Source organism: Esox lucius, chromosome 7 (assembly GCF_011004845.1).
Source record: "Esox lucius isolate fEsoLuc1 chromosome 7, fEsoLuc1.pri, whole genome shotgun sequence".
In the NCBI taxonomy this organism is placed as follows: domain Eukaryota; kingdom Metazoa; phylum Chordata; class Actinopteri; order Esociformes; family Esocidae; genus Esox; species Esox lucius.
The window spans coordinates 25,258,748-25,285,577 of NC_047575.1; the positions used below are offsets into that span (position 1 = coordinate 25,258,748).

The 26,830-nt window shown below is 38.7% G+C and overlaps 1 protein-coding gene across 1 annotated transcript in view; it reads right to left on the reverse strand.

The window, feature by feature from the left end:
• The window catches only part of LOC105030989 (polypeptide N-acetylgalactosaminyltransferase 10), a 63,843-nt gene extending 45,680 nt beyond the window's left edge, over window positions 1–18,163 (reverse strand). The window contains exon 1 of the mRNA XM_013134515.4: window positions 17,907–18,163. Coding sequence (XP_012989969.1) covers window positions 17,907–18,065 — 159 coding nt within the window. The 5' untranslated portion in view covers window positions 18,066–18,163. The remainder of the gene's footprint in view (window positions 1–17,906) is intronic.
• Between the last annotated feature and the right edge of the window lie 8,667 nt (window positions 18,164–26,830).

Sequence of the window (26,830 nt, forward strand, 5' to 3'; positions counted from 1 at the left end):
TGGCTCAAGTGTAAGCTGGTAACGTTATGGCAACTGGCTAGCAACGCAGAGTAGCATACTGGTAGCATTTAGCCTAGCTTCTTAGCCTTTACTAACTTGGTAATGTCACGCTAGGTGGACGTTGTTTCAGCAACCAGGCACCACAGGTGCTCCCATGCCCCACCTCTTTGCCCATTTTTGGTTATCCGGGAGTTAGGCCGAGTGACACGCTGCCAAGATCTCCGCCAAAAATTAGCTTCAAAACGGGTCTTCAGACACCTACGGGTGACGTCACGGTTACTACGTCCATAATTATTTTTACAGTCAACGGTCCTGCTCAGCAACGAGGAGAGTGACCATAGCAAGGTTAGTATTAGCTACCCTATGTTTGAAAGGTTGTGGCCGGCAGTGCGGCTTATCTCCTTTAATCCTAGGAAGGCCGCCACTCAGCTCCAGCTCCCAGTAGGAGTGATTATGCAAGCAGGAGACTGCTGGGCTTTGTCTACAGAGCTACTCATTATAGTTCAATATATGATTCTGTGCATAAATGGTTGAATGGTGACTTATGTTGCATATATTACATGAATTTGGTTCATTTGGGGGGATTGTATGTCAACACGAGGCATTTTTGCCGGACCGCGTGAGCGGAGCCGGCCAAGAAGTGCAAATGTCTCTGACTACTTAGTGACTGACTACCCATCATTAAATAGTGGAAAAACATCCAGTATGCGGCAGCCCTGTGGGCGAAAATGCCTTGTTGATGCTAGAGGTCAGAGAAGAATGGGCCGACTGATTCAAGCTGATAGAAGAGCAACTTTGACTGAAATAACCACTCGTTACAACCGAAGTATGCAGCAAAGCATTTGTGAAGCCACAACACCCACAACATTAAGGCGGATGGGCTACAACAGCAGAAGACCCCACCGGGTACCACTCATCTCCACTACAAATAGGAAAAAGAGGCTACAATTTGCACGAGCTCACCAAAATTGGACACTTGAAGACTGGAAGAATGTTGCCTGGCCTGATGAGTCTCGATTCCCGTTGAGACATTCAGAGGGAAGAGTCAGAATTTGGCATAAACAGAATGAGAACATGGATCCATCATGCCTTGTTACCACTGTGCAGGCTGGTGCTGGTGGTGTAATGGTGTGGGGGATGTTTTCTTGGCACACTTTAGGCCCCTTAGTGCCAATTGGGCATTGTTTAAATGCCACGGCCTACCTGAGCATTGTTTCTGACCATGTCCATCCCTTTATGACCACCATGTACCCATGCTCTGATGGCTACTTCCAGCAGGATAATGCACCATGTCACAAAGCACGAATCATTTCAAATTGGTTTCTTGAACATGACAATGAGTTCACGGTACTGAAATGGCCCCCACAGTCACCAGATCTCAACCCAATAGAGCATCTTTGGGATGTGGTGGAATGGGAGCTTCGTGCCCTGGATGTGTATCCCACAAATCTCCATCAACTGCAAGATGCTATCCAATCAATATGGGCCAACATTTCTAAAGAATGCTTTCAGCACCTTGTTGAATCAATGCCACGTAGAATTAAGGCAGTTCTGAAGGAGAAAGGGGGTCAAACAGTATTAGAATGGTGTTCCTAATAATCCTTTAGGTGAGTGTAGATCTTTTTCCCACCACCGAGGTTCTTAGAGTTATATTTAGGTACTTAGGAAGTTACACCAATCTATGCTTCTGCATGGGTCAGTGATCAGAGCAGCAGTCTCTACAAACACAGAGTTCCCCGCCAGTTCATTTTTATGCTGAGATGGACCAACCTCAACGGACATGTCTAACATCAAAAATCACTTGAAGTGTTGGACTGTGTGTCTTGAAACGCTGCTCTCTCACACAAAAGAACAGGTTAGAGTGCATGCAACAAAACATATTGCTCTCACCCAACTAACACTCTTGATAGAACTTGCATTAACAAATACATAAACTATGCGAAGAATTAACATAAAAATGTATCTTGTGAGAATATCGTATCCATTCACAGGAAGCCACGTTGACTATGGTTGGGTATCAAGAACCAAGAACCGTGGATTCAAAAAGACACATGCATTTCAATTCTGCTTAGTTTCTTAACATTTGCATTTCAGTCACACATTTTACAGTCCATAAAAGTTGCACTCATTGGCCAGCACCTGCTACACGGACGGCGGACCTAATGTCATGTAATTTTACGAAAGACGTCAACAAAGCAAGCACGTGAGAACTGAGAGGAGAGACTTCTGTTTACGTCCTGTACCATGGCTGGCCACAGCAAACACTCAAAAGTGACACAGCAAAATGTAAGTAAAAATATTTGCAGTAAAAATATTTATTTCAATAGGGAGGAAGCACTTCCAATATGGCGAAGCATTTACTTCAACACAGCATGAATTTGAAGGAAGGCAATGTGTTCGATGTGTTGCTGTCTCCCTGTTCCAGCCACAATAACGTCCCAGATACAGCTTACAGTATCAACATCTCACGCTTAGGTCCACAAAGCACCGTAGGGTAGTCAATCCTCCCCTATATTAATAAGGAATGAAATTCGAATAGTATTTTTAATATTGGAGTTATATTCAAATATGAATCCTCATATGTATCTATAATAATCAATACTTCTACCCATATTGTGAATTTTTCCAATCCTACTCCAAAATGTACTAGTTTACATATGTATATTATTGCCATTCTAGCCATATCTAAAATATGTAATACTACTACCCATTGACAGCTGTTAGTAATACTACTATTACTAACACTGTTAGTAATATACCTAAGGCAAACTTGTTGAAAAAATGTCTATTGCAATTGAGGGAATCTTTATGGGGGAAAATAGGAATGTGATTGCTGCTTGCATTTACAGAGCTCAAGGATCTAAAATAGATGTTTTTCAGGACAAATTTTAACAATTACTTGACACACAGAATAACCACAAAACATATTTAATAAGTGGTGATTTCAATATTGATTTTCTCAATCAATCTAATTGTAAGTTTACTTCAGATATCTTAGAAACATTGCAAACTAGATCTCTTTTTTCTCTAATTACACAGCCTAGCAGAATCACTAGCTTGTGTGCCACATTAATTGATAATATTTTCACAAACAATGTTCAAATGATTGTTCTAAGTGGATTATTGATAAATGACTTAAGCGATCACTTGCCTGTTTTTACCTTACATGGCATGCAACCTGAGATTTGTCAGAGTTCACATCAGCCTTCAAATTTTAGAATGAGAACCGAGAAAACAATAAATGACTTTAGGAGTGAGCTTTCTCAACAGGACTGGTCAGGTGTCTATGTGACTGATGTGAATACAGCATATGAAACCTTTTTGAACATCTATATAACTAGCTACAATAAATGCTGCCCATTAAAACTGTCAAAGAAACCCCGTAAACGTGATAAACCTTGGATGACATTAGGATTAATTAAAGCATGTAAAAAGAAAAATCGATTGTTTAAAGACATTGTAAAAAATAGGACATCTAATTGTGAGACCAAATACAAAGCATACAAAAACAAATTGACGACAATTTTAAGAGAAACTAAAAGGGATTAATACAATTGAAAAGATAATAAAGGAAATATGAAAACAACATGGAAAATATTAAATGACATGAAACCAAATTCACAACATATTAAGTTACCTGAATATTTTGTGGACAATGAAATTGTTATGAACAATAGTATAGATGTGGCCAATGAATTTAATTAATTTTTCATTAATATTGGGCAGAATATTGCCAAATCAATTGATACATCTAACCAGAATCAAAATGATACCTGTAGAATGGAAAGTAGAATAATGCAGTCCATGTTCCTGGATGAGGTTAAGGAAAATGAAATAGTGATTATTGTAAGCAAGTGTGTAAATAAAACATCTACTGATAGTGACGGACTGGACATGACTATTGTAAAAAGGACCCTGGACTGAATTATTAATCCTCTGACTTTTATTTTTAATTTATCTATACATTCGGGTGTCTTTCCTGAGAAGATGAAAATCGCTAAAGTTGTGCCACTTTTCAAAAATGGAGATGTGCATCATTTCAACTATACTATAGACCAGTGTCGTTGCTCTCTCTTAGTTTTCTAAAATTCTTGAAAAGTGGTTTGCTCAAAAACTAAATATTTTTTTAGAAAAACATAAATTAATTACTGAAAAGCAATATGGCTTCAGAGCAAAAAGATCAACATCTTTGGCTTTAATTGAACGCATAGAAAAAATTACATCTGCAACTGAGAACAAGCAACATACAATGGGGGTCTTCATCGACTTAAGTAAAGCATTCGACACCATAAATCATAGTCTGCTATTGTCAAAATCATACAACAATGGCATTAGGGGTCTAGCTCATCAATGGCTCAAAAGTTATCTTAATAATCGAAAGCAGTTTGTTCTAATTAATGATCAAAGATCTGAGTTAAAAGATATAATATGTGGTTTTCCACAAGGGTCTGTATTAGGCCCATTACTTTTTATTTTGTTTATTAATGACCTTTGTGAAGTGTCTAAAGAAGTACAGTTTTTGATGTTTGCCAATGATACCAACATTTCCTATTCTGGAAATAATCTTTCAGAAATGTCAGAAAATCTAAGTTTAGAAATGGGAAAAATTAAGAAATGGTTTGACCAAAATAAATTATGTTTAAATTGGGAAAAAACAAAATACATGATTTTTGGTAATTTAAAAAACAACAAAGAAAATATAAATATAGCAATTGAAGGAACTGATTGAAAGAGTTAATGAGATCAAAGATTTAGGTATTATTTTGGATAATAAATTGAATTGGAAAGATCATATAAGCTTATATTAAAAGTAAAGTTTGTAAAAGTATTGGGGTCTTATATAAAGTTAAAGATGTTTTAGATTATTCAACGTTGCATATGTTGTACAATTCCTTAATATTCCCATATTTTGGTTACTGCACAGAAGTATGGGGTAATACATACCCTACTAACACAAAACCTCTGTTTTTGTTACAGAAAAAAGCATTAAGGATAATCAACAAGACAGGCTATAAAGAACACACTAATAGTTTATTTGTAAATTCTGAACTCCTAAAATTCAAAGATTTGGTTGATTTGAAGATTTTGATTATGTAGAAAGTTAAGCAGAGAGTTTTGCCTATTGGTTTTACAAAAAATATTGACTTTTGTATCTGAGGAAGATGGCAATATCATTTTAAAACTCTCTTTGCACGAACTACACAAAAACAGATGTGTTTATCTATTTACGGAGTTAAACTGTGGAACACCTTGGACTATGAGTTAATGTTTTGCAAAAGTGTTTGTAAATTTAAGAATTTGTATAAGAAAAGAATACAGGAATGTTACAAGACAAAATGATGACTAACACACTTAAAAAGTAAGTGAAAAGATAGGTATTATTGTAAGTTACAGAAAATGTTTGGTGCTTGGGGTGAGGTTTGGGTTTGGTTTATTCATAAAGTAGTTTATTTATTTATTTTTTATGTGCACAAATAAGTGACAGGAAAAGATTTTCTTCTTCCTGTTCTTTCTTTTTTGTTGATGTTTTCTTTTTTACGTTCATGCAGCGCGTGTGAATGCGCATGTTTAGGAATTAATGGATAAGCATAAACATTTGTATGTATGATTTTGTGCAATAAATAAATAAATATTGTAATCACAGTTAGGTGTATTATCGATTTGAATGTGTAGCTGTTGAAATCGATATGGGGAAAAATAGGAATGAAAATAGGTTATTTGGATTTAGACTACGTAACCAAGGAGAGAGGAACGCCCAGATGCACCCATGATAGGATTATATCACCAGTCGCTTCCCACAGCCAGTGACGGCCTTCTCCGTCACAGCTGTGTAACAGCCAACGACTGAGGCCATTTTACAGGACTAGGTGCACCCAATATTCAAGGATGATAATGCTTCTATACACACTGCTGAACAAATTCAAGAGTGGTTTTATGAACACCAGGATAATGCTTTCAATGACCCTCCCCAATCACCAGGTCTGAACATCATTGACCCTTTATGGTAAGCTCTAGAATGTGAAGCGGATTTACACCTCCTTTCCACATCAACAGTGCAGGATGTGTATGACAGCATACCAAGAAGAGTTGGAACAGTGGTTCTGAAGGCAAAGGGTGGCCTTTAACCTTATTAGGACCTTGATATTAATATATTGTGTTTGTTATTTTGTCCACCAACTGTATGTTACCTGTACAGCTCTTAGTAAACTGTGAAATGGCAAATTTGGCTGTAAGGGGGTAGTCCAGAAGGAGCACAACTCACTCACTAATTTGTTTTCCTCTCTTTAATATGTTTTACTCAACAGACTATTGTACTTGTGTCTTTGAGACCTTGTACTCAACAATCAACTTCAGGATATTTTTCACTGGATTGCTACCAATGGTGGAAGAAAGATTGTGTAAGGATTCAGGCCCTCATATGAGATGCTCTTGATAAGATAATCTGCTAAATGAGTAAAATGTACACAATATATAAATATCTTCTCATCCACTGCACAGGGTCTTGGCACTTAGTAGTAAATGTCATAGATTAACTTGAATGCATTTAAATGATCAGATCTAGAATTGTCTATCTGAGCTAAACTCAAAAGCACTCAAAAGTATATCTCACCCAAAAGCACTGTAAATTTTTTGTAAAATCAATACCAAATCAGAGTGGGGTCTGAGGGCAACCCTACTTAATGCATAATATGCAAGAGATGAGGGATAATTGAATGTAAAATGTTTCAGATATACATCAGATTCAAATGTATCTTTAAGACAAAAATTGCCTGTTTTATTCGGATGCAAGCCTAATGGGTTATAACCGGTCTGTTGGTGAACGTTAACAAAAACTAGACTGCTGCTTAAGCATGCATTCCCTGATCTGTTCACAAATCAGTATCCTGCATTAATGCAACAACTGCTTTTTCTTCAAAGAGAAAAATTTGAAAAATGTGAGTACAGCACATTTGATTGAGCAAGACAAATGGTTCAGAGCAACATGTGAGCAAGAAATACAGAAAGCTTAAAGGTGAAGACACAGGGCACTCCAAATGGAAGACTTGAGCGCAGCCACAAAAATACCATTTGCTACATTCAATTACTCAGGCACATCAAAACACTGTTGTAAAGCAGCATATTCATTTGGCAGCATGTTCGGTTGTGCTTGATGTCTTGAACATAGCACATTGGTATGAAAGTAGCGGCACTAAGTGAATGGGTGACTACCAGTTGAATCCATTACATTTCATTCATTGAGGTAAATAGTCTAGATGTCTAAGATGTAAATTCATTTATCAATCCACATAAAGCCAACGGAGGAAAGATGTAGTCATTTTGCTCTGTTGGAAAATAACAGAACAGTTACCTCAAAACCAGGGGCATCACCAGACCCGGGCTTTCAGGGTTCTAGCCCGAATTTTTTTTGGGCATATCAGCGCAGCATGTCTGTCTTTGCTGCAGATCTTGGCCTGCTCAAAGTGAGCTACTGCTGCAGGGAAATGGAAACTCACACCTTCTTCAAGTTGCTTACAATATGCATTAGTTTGGTTAGATTATTCTTACCAAAGAGACAATTTGAAGCCATCTTTATTTGGTTTTGGAAGGAGAAACCAATCTCAACTGTCACTCACTGCAGGCCCGGCGCTAGAACAAACGTGTTGGACGGGCATTTGATTTCCATTGGTGGGCACTTTATCATACTTACCACTGTAGAATAGGAACTTCAGCACAAGGGACAGAAAGCTAATAATTATAGCATGTATGGCTTACTGAGCTTACACAGCTGTCAATCGAAAGCTTTTAATAACTGCAGTAGTTACACATTCTTTGTAGCTTAGTGATCACATCACTTAATAAAGCAGATCTTTGATTACAGAGTTTTTTGATTGTGCCGTTTAAGTTGGCAGAGGATCAAATTCCACACAAAATAATGCTCACGCACTGAGCTTGCTCACGCACAGGTCTACTTGCCTACTGGTAGACTTTGCTATACCTAACATTGTTATTTTCAATACTCTATGAGAACTAAGCCATACAGTAGTATACCTCTCAAAATAAAATAAAATTCAGCTGCCAGCCTGCGCTTCTGTCACTCAATGTGAAGCACAGGATTTAAACAACTTTACACTAACAATGTTACAGAAGCAGTCTTTATATTTGCGGTTTTAAATAAAACTTAATTTGGATTTTCATAGGCCCAATAGGTGGTACAGTCTAACCAAGAGACGAGGTACTGCTTAGACCTCTGCATCCCCTATCACCACAGTCCAGAAATTGAGGCAGAAGGAATAAAATAGCTGGTGTAGAATTCTACAGGTGCTGTGTGGGCTATCAATGAATCATTCCCAAGATGGCTGGCAATCTAGCTATTAAAACTAATTTGCCATCAGTCCAGCAATACTGTGGGTGAAGACAACTGGATACTATAGTTCAGTAAAATGTAATTTAAATAAAAAGTGCAATAAACGACTAAAACAAAACATACATAAAACAAGAAAATATTTGAATGCACAGGTGCTCTCGTACAGTCATGCCCACACACATACGCTCCACTTACCTCATGAAATACTCATGAGTGTGAGGAAGAGAGATGTGTGATTCTGCCTGCCAGGCACTGCACTGACTCACAACAGAAGTACAGTCGCACCCAGAGGTCAAGGTGTCATGCAAGTGGAACATCCTTTGCAAAGATGGAGTGATCATAATACATTATACTGATAAAACAATGACTGGCTGGACAGGGTGTACACACATTTCCTTACATATATTTACTTATAATCTTTCCAAAATCAAATACCCTCATGCAGCATACCTAAAGAGCATACTAACATAATAATAGATGGGTGTGAACATGAGACTTGATGCAATGAATCATTAACAATTAAGTTTTAAAGAAATCTGTGCAGCCAATGATTATCCCAAGAATGACGATCAAATATACAACTGTTGAACAGACCTGCTTAGTTTTAGAAGGCCAAATTGGTTTGAAAAACAAGGTCTTTCCACTGTGAATGGTCAAGTGACAGAAATCTTTATTTACCATTAAGTACAGAATTGGCTGGAAAATGGCTCATGAGATCTGTGTGTGTGTGTGTGTGTGTGTGTGTGTGTGAATATATATAAAATCACTGAATTCTCAAACATTGTATTCTGAGCCAGCCAGATTGAGAACGCAACATTATTACTATTATTCCTTTCAGCCAAAGTGTCCTTGTGCTCTCTTCCAATGCTGAATGGTCATATTGACAGAGCTCAACACAGTGCAAGCACTCAAAAAAGGTGTTTAAAGCATTGCTGAGTAATTCCTGTCACTTATTTTAATAGGCGGACACAATGATGACTCATTAAACCGTATGCAGCAGTGGCAGCCTTAAGCCATAAGTGTGACTTAATCCAATGTTTGTTGGTTACTGAGGTTGTTTTGTTTACATGCATGGTTGTATTTAGTCAAGCTAGCCAGTGACATTCATAGGCCATGGAGGGCACTTCAGACTGGGACAAGAGCAGTGCTTAATAATGATCCCCTCATAATGATCTTTATTGTGCCCGTAAATGGGAGATGTTCTAAAAACGTTTAGTTCGGATAACTTGACACCCCTTCCTCACAAAGCCTCTAACACAATGGACTACTAATTACAGTGATTAGGCAACACTATCCTAACTTTATTGGAAAATGTTTTACATCCGCTGTGCACTTACCTCTTTTTTATTCTGCCTGTGCTCTCTAAACCAGTGCATGTCCTTCGGCACTACATTTTAAAGTGTCATAATTTAGCTAAGTACCATGACAAAATTTTGTTTGCTAACCCCCTCAGAAAAAGTGTCATCAGTCATTTCAAAGGGCCTTTTCAGACATAGCTGGGCACACTATGGCTTTAAATGCTGCCAGAAAACCTATAGAGATGGTTTGGAAGCAGCACTGAACAGTGATTTCCTTGGTTTGAAGTGCATCTAACTTACCTCAGTAGGCAATCAGAACTGGAAATCAAATAATCTTGAGCTGCATTTGTGCAGCATTCCCACAAGCTTTCTCCTAAATAAATACATTATTGTTTATTAATACTGTAACTTAGCAAGATACTGAATTAGACAAAACATCTTGTGGAATTGTCTGAAATTAGGGTATAAGGGTTAGATAAGTGGAAAAACACAGTATCAGGGCTGTGTGTTTTCAGGGTTTAGGCTGAAAACACACAGTTATCATTTAAGAAACGCTGTATAGGCACGGGCTGCGTGACAATGTAATTTATACAGATGGCCTGTAAGTAAGTGGATGGTTCTCCGATCACACACAATATGCAAGGTGAAGTTGACTTTGCTTGCACTCTCATATGAATGTGGCATTACAGACAACCATACTTTCAGGTTTTGGACAGATTACCTTTCAGTCTGAGAGACACAAAGCAGTCAGCGTCTAGAGCACGGCCGTAACGAAAAGCTCTGCTAGCACAGCCACCATCAGCGTATTCCCTGGCACCACCCCAGTCCCATCTGAGGGAACTGCTGTTCAAATAAGCTCCTTGTTATCATGTCTGGAGGAGAGGCAGCAGGGTAATTAAAGCAGGGAAATATTGTAGGACATTAACTGCTGAGGCTAGGTAATACCAACACTGTACATTCAGTATCCTCCTGCCCAAGAGCGGCTGTGCCTCTGTCCATTCCATTCTTCATTCCGGCACATAAGCCCCACGCTCTACCTAAAAAGACATCTCAGTCCATTCTCCCCCAGTCCCCACTACTGAAGCACATGCATCTCCAGCCTACTCTTGTCATGTGCTTAGCGGCAGGGACAGTAAGCAGTGCGCTCAAGTAACCAGTCTCTTTCCCTTTATTCGCATGACAGACTCCAGGGCAGCAGTGCTGTAGTATAAAAGGGACAGATGTATCTTACATAACACCTGGGGAATCTATGTATCACTGGAGCTTAATCCTCCTAACGTCCCCTACTGATAACCCATCACAGGCCCACAGATGCCGGGCTGGGCAAGCTGACCTACAGCAGGGCCCTCAAACTGCAGCTATCAGTAAGCCGTTCGTTAAAAGAAAATCATTGGACGAATCACTGGAAAGTTTCTATGACCATAGAAAAGCACTTACCAGTCAGCAAAATGGAGTGGAAATACCTGAGTAATAGGACTGTGCTTAGTATATTCTACCAGTGCTGTACCAATAATGATTTAACGAAGAATATTATTTTTTTCACAATAATGTATCGATTCTCGGATCTCTGTAGAGGAATGCACTCAAATTAGAGCATGTTGACCAGTTACTGTTTTTGAACAACAATCTTGACACACAGAAGAACATCATATTTAGCAATTTTTTCAGTGTCTAGTTAACTGGTTGTTTGAATTTCTCTAAATAATTATAAACACGGAGCTTAAAGTTGATCTATGCAACTATTTAGCATAGCTTAAGTTTTCAAAATCACATGCTGCCGCACTTAAATAATTTTAATTTCTCTCTCTCTCTTTCAAACATTTTTTTGAAGTTGTATCATGATTCAGTTGTAATATTGTGATGAATCATTATGTATTGAAATCGTAACATGCGTATCGTGATATATATCGTATTGCAAGGAACTAGCCAAAACCCACCCCTATATTCTACTATATTCAAGTATTGACCCTTGGACTTGAGCAGCTAATGCAAGCAATAATGTCCTCCCAATAGCAACCAAAATATTTATTCTTTACATATTAAGATGGGACATATTTGATCTTTCTTTTGCCGGACCACATAAGCAGAGCTGGCCAATAACAGCGAATGTTTCTTACTGAGTGAGTGACCAACTACCCCATCTTAAATAGCGTATGTGGGTGACCGGTGTTTGATCCTTGTTACAGACAGAACAAAGTACTGTATGTATTAGGATTTGTTCAGTTTAGACAAAAATTTGCTGGCTACAAGTTTCATAGTAAGCCTAAAATAAAACTTATATATGCGACTATTTCTCGTGGATTATGAAGTACACATCCGTGCATGCTTTTTGGGGTTATATAGACCACAACCCCTTGTGCAGTAAAAGAGAAGGGTTTTCATTTCATGCGTTGAATGTAGTGTAGCGACACTTAAACCTGTTGTTGGTTTGGATGTTAGCTATTGTAGGGAACTAGTTTCAAGGTCCGTGGACTCTTGAGTAATTGATTTAACACTGCAGATGCATACTGCAGTATACGTGTACTATACGTGCACACACCTCTGCACACGTACAGCTAAGTGGCGTAATAGTTAAAGATACAGTCTGTCACATGGGAGACCCCAGTTCAAGTCCAGGAAGGGTGACATTCATCCTTTTTAATCGTGAGCCGGCCAAACTTTGCTTTCCTGGTTCCGATTCTTGTTTTCACATTATGCAGGTTTTTACCCTCATGTGTTTTTGTTCGCCTCTGCCGTCCAAGACTAGAATAATTGGATTTATGTGCATCCAGCCTATAGTTTCTGATTGGCTGTTTTCCTAAGCTCCCAAACACATTGGCCCCACAATGCTTCTAACATAGAGAGCATATCATTCCCTCTTCATTATGTCGGGGCAACCTGAAAACATTTTGCCATTGAGCATCAAAACAATGTTCATTAGATCAAGGCATCATATAAAAAAATATTAAATCACTCACCAAGCTTTATAATTAATAAAAGTCAATATTATTGTTGTTATACTATGTTCTCGTTAATTTGACTTCAAATAAAAACGCATCAGAGCTGTATTATATTACAGCCTTGTTGCATTGCTTTTTCTCCATCCTTGCCTTGACACCACATCATTTATCCCCCTCTCGACTTCCTTTAGCTGTACTTGGCTATGCTGCATGCACCAATCTAGAATCTTCACGTTCATGTATTTATATTGTTAGTGACTTAAATATGTTAATTGTATATTTTTACAATGTTTAATGCATATATAATGTTTCACCAGTCATCTTCGTCTGTCTTTAAAACTGTGATTCTGCTAGTCATCTGAAAACGTTAATAAATGTAATGCAAACTGGATGTAGTTTAGGCGGTAGGTTTTATTGAAATATTTTGACCTACTTGTGTGTAAAAGAAAACTAGCATCTGCTTGTTTTAAAAACGATACTCATCTCTTCAATGTATGGACCGGTCAGGTCCTGTTTGCAAGATTGCCGGATAATGGACAGTCAACTATAAAATCTGCACACTCCACAAGAAAAATGCAGTTCAAACTGTATTTCTTTCTATGCAACTCCAACTGTAAATTGACTTTACAGTCCAGGCCCATTAAAAAGAACACAATTGTGGGGGAAACCTACCCACCTGGCAACACTGCCAATATTTAAAAAAAAGTTCCTCCTACCGCCACATACGCTGCAGAAATTAGCTGTTAGGCTATTTCGCGTATAAGCGCAAAATTATGTTTTACCATGCGGACACACGGTGTGAGATTTTGGGAAGGCATTGAGGTTTATATGCAGGAAAAACTAAATGGGCCTTGCAATAGCCTAAGTTCCAAGTGTCAGCCTCCTTGCAGAGGTGATCAGATTTTATTTTTGGTAAAGGTCAGAGAAAAGCTGCTTTCTTCATTTTACCAGGCCAGTTGTCTAAACATATTCTTCATTATCATAGCCCATGGCTGCACATTCATCGTTTTTACACAGCAACCAAAGGCCTTCTCTTGCACCTGCCTCCGATTTGGCCCCTTGTTCTGAGGAGAGCTGGACATGACTCTGAGAGGCATACAGAGCAGCACATGCACAGCCTCCGCCACAGCCAGCAATGCTCAACACTTACTTTGTCTGGGAAATGAGGGAAGGAAGCGCTTTACAAAGTCTGCCTCTTAACAAACACCTCTTTTATCCCATCTCCATTTAATCGCAAGGTATTTTCCTCACTGCCATAATGCAGAATGTATTATGAGGCTTTAACAAGACTCCACATTCCCTGCATTTGACTTCCTCCCTCCAATCTTCTAATCTTCCAAGCCAAGGGCTAAGCATTTTCCATTCTTTAAATGTACTGCCTAAGGTGGGGATGTTGCTGTGTTAACAGCTTACCTCAGCTGACATCTACTTTAAAAGTCCCACTACAGACACTTTAGCTTCCAGTATTTTATTGACAGAACATAATCTAAAATAAAGAAAGCACTGAATGATGTTGCTGAATAATGCAATGAATTCAAAAAGCACCTGCACAGTAGGCTGCAAAATGTTGCTACCTGACGCACATGTGCAGTGTTATTTTGCACAACTTGCCAAATAACACTTCAGTTATGTTAGCATTGTTGTCAGGGAAGCAACTATGCAACTCATTCCAAACAGTTGCCTAGCATAATTATTATTATTTTTTTAAATAGCTTATGTCCTGGCACATACGAAATTGCTTTTGGAGTGAAGACAATCCTACACAAAGTACACATCGTTGACCTAAATGGAAATTCAGACTTGAACCACTGTTCTACACCATTAGAGCTAATTGGGACCAGCTCTAGTTGGGAACAGGCAACTAAAAGCAAGAGCCACAACGCACCTTAAACAAAGAATGTGTGTCGTATATTGTTTATAACTGCATTATCCTGAAGTAGGGATGGGCAAGGATAGTCAAATATTTATTTAGTTATCAAATACTTGTTGGTATTTATGTAGTAGCGCTCATGTGGTATCGGTAGTTTTTAAAAACATTCGAATAACAACACATACTATTCGATTAGTAAAATATGGTCCAATGCATATATCCCTATCCTAAAGTAGATTCCCTGTCATATCTCAGTCATAAAATTCCAAGTTTGAAAGAAAGTGGTTTTGATGTCACAGGGCACATATGAGAACATACAAGACATAGTACACAACTTTTTGGTGGCGCTGTGCACAGGTAAACATTTAGGAGCTGCAACCAGAAGGGCTGGCCCATAGGACCATGGGTTTGTTCACATTGTACACGTAACATTTGCATGCAGGAGAGAACATAACATTTGTAGTCTGTCAGACATAGAAAGTAGAATAGTCTTGTGCCATATTTTGTCCGTTAGCCCAGGGTTTAGGAATACAAGTGAGAATCCTTAGCCTTGAGTTAAACGTTATCCCAGCCTTAACAAACTTATCAAAATAGGTTAAGCTAGCCCTGGCCCAGTCTTTGCCTGGGAGTAGGATAGCCAGGGGCAAAGAACAATGCAATGTGAAAAGGCATTATGTGGTAGTTAGAATATTAATCTAGACTTTTAGCATGAGGTTAAACTGCTGTTGGAAGTCACACCTTGCTAAACAAAACCTAAAACTAAACATAGATCTTGGTAAATACATTTGGAGAAAATAATAGCATGACAAGATAAACCTGAAAAGGACATTTGTGAATAGGTCACCTTGGCTTTCAACAGACTGCATTTTCAAAACCATTACTTTGGTAATTTGGACAGGTCATTCCTATCATGTGTTAAGCCAGACATCATCCAGCCCTATGCCCAGAACAGTAATGACTACATCTGTTACAAGAATCTCCCAACTACTGGCAGAAGGACAGATTTTTCTCCACAATACAAACCACCTGTACAGATTTAGTTCAAATAGCAGAACAGTTAGCCTAAAAAACATGATTAATGCCGCCAGACATAATGAATCGATCATTAATCTACATTAATCTATCATTCTTAACAGCAATCTCCTGAATTATTTCGATTTAGAGGCCTTCTTCTTTGAGACCTCTATCTACAACGCTAGATGAAGTATGCTCATACTTCAAAAGTATAAACATGGGTAGCCGCTTCCTCATTTTGTAGGCTGTACATTCTTATACACAAGACCCTTCAAATCACTCCAAAACACTAATTTTGCTCATGCAGCCACTGTGCATGTTGGCACAATGGTTTCAATCTCCACTGAGTTAGGTAAATCAGCTTTTACTTTTTCAGCACCTCACATTTGGAATAAACTCCAAGATCATTTTAAACTCAATGAATTGGTGCCCCTAGGGCAATTCAAAAGGATGACAGGAATATTGCCATGAAGAATGTGTTGTGTCTTATGAATTGAACGTTCATGTTAAAAAAATAATAATCACCCCATACCTTCTATTGTTTACAACTTGTATCAATGCAGAGCTCATCTACAAAAGATACTTTAGTTAAATAAAACAAAGTTAGATATACATTTCCACAAGCTAAAAGGTATGCTATAAAAGTAGTGCTGCAAGTTAGTCTACCTAGTAACATATGCTGTTCACACAAAGGAGAGGGGACAGTTCCTGTTTCACTTTCTCACTGCATCATAGCTGATTATCCATCTCACCTCTCACACAAATATAGTTTGGCCTTATATGAATTGTTTCCGACCTGCAAAATAATAGTTCTGAACCACAAGCCACCCCGCAGGACAAAGTCATATTTTCATTTTACCTGATGAGTGATTTATTTTCTGTGTACCTGCAGGGAACCAACACAATGCAGGACAACTTTCTGTGACCTGTCGTGACAGCACTGCTTTCACAACCAGTGGCCAATAAAATCCAGAATGCATCTTTAAGTAGCATACTGTTACAATTTGAATGTGCAGCTATATAATATAGGCAACCTGATGTATAAAAAGATATCTGAATATCCATCCAAAGTGAAACACAATTTAAAATGTTAGATTGGGTAAAATAAGGCACATCTAACTTATTTTACTTTATGGTATAATAAAGTAAAACAAGTATATTCAAATTATTTATTTCTTACATATAAATATAAAAATACACAGCAGGATACATACAGTTAAGAATAGGGAATTTAGCAGATGCTATTACCAGATAGTATCTTGTTTATTTCCTTTTTGAAGGAGTGCTGTGAGAAAAAATGTGTTAAACAGAAGGATATATTGCAATTTGTTCCATTCATTAGCAGCAGCAAAATGAAACAAGTATTGACCAAATGAAGTGCAGGCTTTATGGGGGACCAGAGTGAGAGCGCAGGATGCTAGTGGAATAGCAGATGTTAAAGAGTAAGCTAAGGTAGAGAGGTGTTTACCTTAAATGGAATTGTATATCATTTGGAACCAATTAGTGAGACTATTGTGTACCGGGGGGACAGTTAACCCGAGTGTAAAGGTAACAATGATGAGTGTTGAATGAGGCACTGGTTACAGAGGGGATTGGACTGTGGTAAATTACATATAACTTGTGGAGAGGCTTTTAAGTAGCAAGCCAACAGACTAGAATCGCCGTAGTAGAGGACTACGTGTAAATGTAATCTACTCTTTCCGTGATGAAATTCGTCGTTTCACAAGAAGTAAATATTATGTGACTTCGGAGCTGGAGTACACTCAGCTGTAGTAACTGCCATCAGGTAGTGGTTTAGAAAGGTTTAAGACTGTATTAATAACGGGCTTTGATTAAAGAGTTTCCTCCCCGTGCAAACAAAACGTAACGGTTTTTGTTTCACAGATAAATACAAATAACCCTGCAACCCGGGCAATGACACGTCTGTATTGCGTAGTAGACCCACGTAAAACACTTCTGCCGGGTCTCAACAACCTGTGAATTTTTTTTAGCGGTAAATTACAATGCCTAGGGCCAGATTACTACTACTACTCCACTAGGATAGGCAGCAGGCGTTATGTTCCTAAATTATGCAAGCATGTTAACGCTGACTTTGGCGACAACATGCCACATTTGTTGAAACATCAATTATATTGACAACTTAGCGTAACTATCTATCTACACATAACTACATAGGTGGTGACGAGCATTGCGTCACACTTACCAAGAACACATAAAAAAGTAATGTTGAAACTTGCTAGCTAGCAAACTGACAATGGAAGGTCCTGCTGCCCAAAACCCTGGCATTGTCGATGTAGCTACTAGCTAGCTACGTCGCACAATTGAACTGCAGACACTTCACCCATGCATGCTAGCTAAATCTAGAACAACGGGGATCCGGCTGTCAGTGATACCAAGAGATGTTTTGTTAGCAAAGCAAATGATGCACGAGGCAACCATACCTGTATTTGAGGAATGCCACCCGGTCCCTCCACTATTTCTGGTGAGTTCTCAAATACTCGGTCTCGATACAATGACCATAGACCTACGTTCGGAAGAAAAAGAAGAGCCGCAATAAGCAATCCTGCGAACTGCAGTAACCGTTTTTCTTTCCGCCTCATCTTTCAGGAATAAATGTAAGAAAAGCTTTCGACACTACTCCCTGCTTCTTCCAGGTGGAGACAACTTTCACTCAGAACAAACGATGTAATGCTGGAGCTGCGGTCACTTCCGCTAGGGGGAGTGAACGAATATCATAACCTAGGTTGAGGGAGCATGACAGACTTCTCAAGTCAAGTTTATTGGTGGCAAACACAGACAGGCGGATGTAATACCGGGTGTAGCGTAATACGAGTTAAAGTTGGCTTCATATTCAGAAATTCAGCTGACAATCAACAGATTCGCCAAATAAAGGAAATGTAACGTTCGTAAAAAAAATTCTGACTCACTGAAGGGATTGTTCATAAGCGAATAGTTAATGACCGCGGGGATGTTTTTTTTATGTATGCTTTCAAAAAAACGGGTTAAAAGTGCAATTACTAAATTTGACAGTCTCAGAAAGCCAGAGACTTGGAAGCTATTGACATTCAGTGGGTTTTGAGGAGGTGAGAAGTCATGGGCATTTTTGTAAAACAACATATAATTTAGCTCCACAAAGTCTCCTTTTAATTTTTTTTGGGGGGAATAACCACAGAAGCATAAAAATTGGCACATCTCCAATGTAAAGCCAAAAGAAAGTAACCTACAATTATATAGGTTTTGGAAACTGAATTAGAAGTAGGCTTCATCTTACTTGTCCTGGCTCACCTGCTCAAAATTGTTGATGTACACTGAACAAAATTATAAATGCAACTCTTTTGTTTTTGCCCCCATTTATCATGAGCTGAACTCAAAGATCTAAGACTTTCTCTATGTACACAAAAGTCCTATTTCTCTATTGTTCACAAATCTGTCTAAATCTGTGTTATTGAGCCATTCTCCCTCGCTGAGATAATCCATCCACCTCACAGGTGTGGCATATCAAGATGCTGATTAGACAGCATGATTATTGCCCAGGTGTGCATTAGGCTGGCCACAATAAAAGGCCACTCTAAAATGTGCAGTTCCATCACACAGCGCAATGCCACAGATGTCACAAGTTTTGAGGGAGAGTGCAATTGGCATGCTGACTGCAGGAATGTCCACCAGAGCTGTTGCCTGTTGCATTTCTCTAGCATAAGCCGTCTCCAAAGGCGTTCCAAAGAATTTGGCAGTACATATAACACAGAAATAGGCCTTTTGTGTACATAGAGAAAGTCTTAGAACTTTGAGTTCAGCTCATGATAAATGGGGGAAAAACAAAAGGGTTGGGTTTATAATTTTGTTCAGTGTATTTGTTTACGTTACCTTGCTGGTAAAAAATGTACGGACTATAATAATGCGTTCTTTCCATTTGTATAAAATGCTAATTAGTATAAAATGGCCTGGCCTACTTTCATAATCTTTGATTTTAAGTTGAAATGTATTTGTCATTACACATTAACCACAGATTTATTTGCAATGAAATGCTTGTTCTTCAAAAACCTCCTAAACAGTGCAGGCATAAGTAATACAATAGAATAAAAATAATATATAAGAATAAATGTTAACAAAAAAGTAATAAAAAAAGATGCTTGATAAAGTGTCAGTCTTAGACTAGTTGCATGCAGTATTAAGCAGGTTTCAGCATTCAGTTTGTAGTGTAATTTCTTCTGGTGTTATCTAGCAAATGTGTGTATCAAGTTATGTTTTGAATAAATTCATTCAATCTTTTTTAATACATTAATTAGGTCTATAGGTCGAAATCTTTTTCTCTGACTCATGTCTTTCTGGTCATTTTCTGGCTGGTTGCTTTGTTGCCAGACAGGTGCAAAGTTAATCATTTTAACCAGTAACTAAGACATTTTCTGTATTGTTAGTAATGATTTAGTAATCCATGTGACTGGTAGTCAATTATTGTTCTATTGAAATCACACTTTAACTAACAAGCTAACCCAAATTCAACACACAAAATATTCAGAAAATGTGTACAGTCTAAGAAATAAAGCCCTTTTTCATATTTTCTTGCTTTTTATTTACACAAATAAATAAAACATATAGGCACCAATATTTCACTCTGATAACATGCAGGGTAAGAATAAATAAAACTTGCTAGTGGCAAGCATGGGTTTAGGTCACAATATAATGACTTAGATGGAATATCAATTGCAAAACTACATGCGTTGGAATATCAATGGCAAAAAACTGCATTTACTATAATATACCTTAGAGAAAAAACAATAACATGAGTGGTTGACAGAACATATCACTAGATTGATAGCTAGAACAATAAGTAGGCAACTAGGGATACATACTTGTATAAATGAGAGACAGACTTCTCTTGTCTAACAAGAAGTAATCAACATATAAAGGGTATTAAAGTACTAGGAATTGCACTGCTAGTTAGCTACAGAATGTTATCTCAACAATGACAACAGTTACTGTAGTATTTCTTAGTATAGTTTTGGAAGCCAATGGCCAACGCTAAACAAGAGCCACCTGGTTAATCTAGCTAACTTTGATTACACATTTGAAAACAACATAGATCTGTATATTTAAAAAATTAATATTACACTGCTTCATGGCGAGATTACAGTCCAGATTGCAATTTATGTGGTCTTTAATTGTACTATCCATATTCCCATAAATTGTCCTGGGTTCTCTAATTCTTCGGTTTTCTTGTACGCTAAATGCAAGTTCAAAAGTTAAGGTTTGTAGTCCATTACTTTCAACAATATTCTTCCAGTTCAGTCTAGCTGTATCCTATGATAGCTTTTATTGAAAACCATACTTGTGGGAATTAACTATTGGGATCTGTGGCCAGCATTCTACTGTCTCCTCCAAGACTGAGCTCAGCACCGTGTTCTCCCAGGAGTGGGACAGGGATGAGCAACCTGTCCTGTACATCAGCCAAAATCTCAACCTCATCAAGACTACGTATGCTGGGGTAGGGCTTGAAGCATTCATGGGAAGTGTGACACACTGGGCTGGGGCACATCTTGCACCCGCCAAAAGAGGGTGAATGTGGCTAGAGAAGTCAGGACAATGGAGTGATTTTTATTTGCTTTGATAGTCCTCTAAGTATCAGTTGTTTTCCATTGATTAATAAACACGGCCAAAGGCCAACACATACCTTCTGCCTCTGTGTCCCACCTGTGCCTGTTACACCATTTAAAGGGGCATATTAGCTTTGAACAAATGCTTGCTGTCAGCTAGTGAATACTAGCCAGCTATTCTCAAAAGCAGGCAAGTTATTCAGTATATTCAGGCTCAAAAAGATGTCTCTGAATAAAAATGTTCTTCTACCTCAAAGTCTGACAAGTGTTATGATTATTTGACAAGAAAAATCCAGCTTTCATGCAATGAGAAATAACTTCACGGGATGTTTTGTATACAAACTCACAACAAATCTCACATGAAGAGTGTGCAGAAACAAAGTTGTCCACATTCCATAAATGAGGAAGTCGATTTAATCTTTTTGTTACAAATATGTTCACCAAATTATGGGTGAGTAGGAAAATAACCCAAATCTTAAATGACAAAAGTATCTCTTCAACATTTCTGACAGAATGGACATGTATGTGCAGCTATACTTAAATTCTGTGCCATCAATTATATGTATTTCTGTAGCTCCTCCAACTCTCCTGCTGGCACCTTTTCAGAGGATAGTCAAACCTGGCCTAGCACAGAGCCTTTTAAACTTTTCATTATCCATTCAGATTTGTGTGGTGTTTTTGACTACGTAACCACTAAGGCAAGGCCCTGTATTGAAGGGACAGCTGCCATCCCAGCACTGGGCCGTATAGAGCCATACCAAGCGTGGGAAGATGAAGGAAGTAATTACTGATAACTAGGAGGCAGAAGAAGGATCTATCCCTGGAGTGCTGAATCAATGGCCAGGACAGTGATTGGTTGGAGGACCATAAACACTGTAAACACACAAAAATGCACACACAGATACAGTGGATTATATAAGTATTTACCTGTAAGGATGTTGGCACATTTTGCACTGTAACAATCTGGAATTGACGATAACTGTGATATTTTAAAAAAGAAATATTGAAATCATGTTAATAATACACATATGATAATATCGTATTCACTAGACAAAACTGAAGTTGTATTTTTCCCTAAACTCTTTGAGTTTGTCTATAGCTTATTCATGTCAGCTATAGACAAACGTATGTGCTTAAACAAAGAAACTGGACCTATGCACTGGCGATGAAATAAACTCGACGCACCGTTTTTGTAGCCTATTCACATGGAAAAATGGACATTGTGTTTTTCCAAAAACCCCTCTCGGTTTTTCCATAGCTTATTCATGAACAAACGATGCAAGTGCTTAAACTAGTCTGGACCTATACATTAGCGGTTTAATTAATGCCTATTCACTAGGCGAAAATGTTTTGTATTTTTCCAAAAACTCCTCTCGGTTTTAGGCCTTGTGGATCTTTTATTTATCAGTTCATCTGGTTGTCTTTTCACTATCCATTAAGTGTAATTGTTATTTTTGTATGCTTTTATTTTTTTTATTTGTAAAGTTATGGTTACAGACTATCACCGCCTCCATACACTTGTATTTTGAGTGTAATTCATTTGCCAAAAAAGAGAAAAAAACCCACATTGAACAAAGTTGAAGAAGAAATTGACTGATAGCTTTTTGGTTTTCTTCAGATTTTCTATAGATATCGTGATAATATCATTACCGTGATTTATTTTGGCCACGATAATCATGTAGTGAAAATCTTTCTACTAGCTAGGCTAATTTCAAACAATTGTCACACAGCTAACTCTCACAACCTCTCACACATTCTTCGCCTGCAACAAATTGATACAATTCATTCAAAGTTGTTGGTATTGCCACCTCAATTTTCAAAGCATGAGACAGTCAGGTCTTGGACACTCAATCGACACTAGTGGTTTCATTAAATATCACGTGACAGTGTTTCGACACCTGCCTTCAGGTGACCAGAAATGTTTTGGAACATTGTTCAGATTCAGTGAGTGTTGGAAGGGTATCGGAAAACTCGGAACAGTATCGAGCGTGTGTCCATAGCAGCCCATCACTACTCGAGACATTGTTCCGATGCAGTGCGTGTCGAAAAAACTGGAACAGCCCATCAACACTTTTCAACATGCTTTTTCAAACAATGCATCTTTTATATTGATTTGGATGATGAAGTCAGAGCCATAGGATGCTCTAAATTAAATTAATAATTTAAAAACAATAAATAGGAAAGTTTCAATTGGGAGAAAATAACCAGGTATTGAACTCATGTAGTTCTACAGGAAAGTCTGTGACACTACCCACTGGGCCACTGCTGAACTTTGCTCATGGTTGTGAGCAGCCTACTGAAATTGGTAATTAGGTGTTCAGTAAAGGCCACAGTGCATACTAAAAGAGTTACTGCCAAAGATGATTGAATATTTCTATGGTTACTACCAATAACACTAACTTCCAACAGAGTGACACCACTCATTTGAAGTTGTTGGTATTGCACCTGGTTATCAAAACCTGAGTCAGTAAATTGTTTGTGACGTAACTGCACTGGTTCCGTTCAATAACACGTAAGTGTTTCAACACCTGGCATCACGTGATGATAGGTTTTCAGGACAGGTCTGGTAAGAGGTATGAAATACACCATCTCATGTGGCCCAACAGAGAATGCAGGAAGGGGAATTCTATGGCCAAATGGTACTACAGCAGTCTTGTGATGGACCGTTCATGATATCTAATCCAGGTTTTAGCTTATCTATATTTTGCCCAAACTTGATGCAGTGATGTTTGTGTGGTGTGAAACAATAAACAGACCATAGAATTTGGTTGGGATTCACCCAATACAGTTGTCATAAGGATAGATCAGGAGATCTGGTGTGTATGGTTTAAAGTAATTCAGAATGTATTTGATTTCACTGATACGACTGGGAATGAAACTCACTGCAATCATCTAACAAGTCCTTATGTATTATGATAGGCCTATTGTCCATTAGATAAATAAGTTGGCTCAAGTGGTTTCATATGTTTTGTTCAAATAACTGCAATTGGAAATTATATATTACTGAGGTGATACTGAGGGGAATTGTTTTCATGTGCTTGTGTAATTAGACAGTTGTATCTTTTCAAATATTTTTTATTTAGGACCAGAATTATTTTATATATACAGTTGAAACAACCAGGACAATCAACAAGTTCAGAATTCCGGTGATGGGGGCGTGGCCTGGGCGGCTGGTGAGGTAATGAGCTGGTAGTGGGCGTCACATTGGTGGAGCTGGGGTCCTTGGAACACTCTACAGTGACAAACATTTTTGAATTGGTTCCCAAAGGCTGCATCCAAAATGGTTGCAGCCTTTAAACAATGTAGTGTCTCTGGACATTTCCTGGCTCTCAAATACCTTTGTAGTTTTGCCCCCAAAACCTGCTGCTAGGGGGTTTGTCGTATGAGCCACCTTCTCCGCTAGTTTATGCTGGATCATCCTCACCATAGGAATGACGTTGAATATCAGAATGATATATTTAGTCATTCATTGTTTCTCTTTATGCTATATATATGTATTATATTTACTCTTAGACCAATAGGCTAAATGGATCTCAAAATAAACAAAACTAACCTTGGAGGCTGACACATTGCTCTCAGCTGACAACAGTAGCATGGTTGAAGGGGTCAAGGACAGATAGAGACAGGCAGATTATTTCATTTTGCTCACTGGACATGGAGTTACAGTGGGGCAAAAAAGTTTTGCCCATTTGTCTTTGGATGTCTCCCAGCCTCTCCTTTGCAGTTGTACTTGATTTGAACAGGCCCACAGTCTTCCTTGCCTTACGGCGGATCTGTGCCATGTCTGGCGTTTCATCAAGGGATTTTCAATAAATGTTTCCATTGATTTATATCCACGTCATTACTCATTGCATGGGATTATTGATTGATATCCACCTCATTGCATGGTATTGTGAAGACCAACATACCTGGTGGTCAGGGGTGTATTATATGTAAACAATTGGTGGGGCCCAAACCATTTCAAAATATAGGATGCACACCAGTAAAGCTACAAAACTCCCTCTTGCTACCGATGTGTTTATTTAACACATCAACAAACAGCGTGGCTCCACAAAACACTTCTAATGACAGAGCGGCTTCTACCAGGTGTTGTAGTACACATACTGGAGAGAGAGAGAGAGAGACATTCTTGTGTAATTGCTCTCCTTCTCTCTAAAACACATGTAAAATTACCTCTGTCACATTTACAAACCTAAATTAGGAATGCAACCAAGGTCAGAACCAATGTGCCTAAAGGGCCATACGCGAACAGCAATGATCTCAACACAAATGAAGGCCACAACGAAGCGGAAAGACAACTTTTTAAGGATACAGATCCATTCTATTACAACAACCTTAATAGATAAGCATGGACACACTGACACTCGTCACCATCTATATCAATTGATCCAGCACAAACATATGATCAATGCATGGACCAGCACCACAAAGGCAGGATGATAAAATATGTTTTCACTCACCAAGGCTGAGAGCTCACTTGAAGAGAAAGGTGGCACGGCGGTTCTTCCTCTGGGCAAACTTTTCGATGACTTTGGGAATGAAGTCATGTAGCTGCTGAATCAGCTGGCTTTCAATGGACAACATGGCCAATGCGTTGAGTCACGGCTGTCCCATGGTATTGCGAGTGAAGGTTTTTACCCTATTCAAGTTGGAAAAGTTCCTCTCTGACTCGGATGTCATCATAGGTGTTGTTATGATAATTTTCAAGCTCAAATGTCAGGAATGACAGGACAAATTGTGGGAAGAGCAATCTGTCAACCAGCTTGGCAGCAATCAGGTGATCACTTTGTGAAAACCTCTGCTCCACCTGGGAGATGACTGTGTCGCATGCCTCCTTCCTCACCAGCGCTGTGTTGGTTACTCGTCGGCCTGGCTCGTCTGTTCCATCGTGAACGGTGGCAGCCCATTCATCAGTTTGCTTCCACATATTCTGGACATTCTCCTTGAAACGGGTGAGCGCACTGCTAATCCTAGATGCATCAATGCTCCGTTTTTGCAGAGTGTTGTATAAAACATCTGGCATAAGGAATTCAATGAATTCCAGCAACTGCAGAAAGGTTTGGTCCCGGAGTTTTTTTGACAGGCCGTATGCCTCACTTATGGTGGCCTCATCCCATCTTGGTTGTGTGCGTCCTCCATACACAGGAGCAGCGCAGCGCGGTTTTCCCAAACTGCATTGACAGTTCTACTTTTAAAGTTCCATCGTACAGGGGGTGGCCTTGGAATGTGTCTCTGTGTTGCCTCAGCAAGTGCTGCAACATGTTTTGGAGCGCCAGAGAAAAAGGTGGCAAAAGCAGTTAAATCTGCAAAAAACACCTTCAGGATGCTCATCCTTGCAGAACAAAATTGTTGCAAGGTCAGCTTCAGCTGGTGATTATAGCAATGAACAAACTGGGCATGTGGGTATGTCTCTTTCATTTCATTGAGGGATCAGCTTTTCTCCCAGTTTCAGTGGTTCCAGCACACACTTGATGCTATTAGAGAGGCCGAGTCCAGTTTTATCTTTGACTTCCACAAAACTCCAAAAACCTCTCTGTCACTGTATTGTCAGGCAACATGTATCGCAACACAACCACCATTAGTGATTTACAGGAGACATCCATCGTCTCATCTACAAATGATGTCTCGTCCACTTGCTTGGCTATCTCCTCCCTGTACACTTCATACATACAGTCTAACAGTTTGTTGTGTACAGTGCTGGATGTCCCTTTGAAGATGGGCTGAGCATCATAGTGCCTCTGAAGTCTCGAATGGCCCTCACACATAGACCTCAA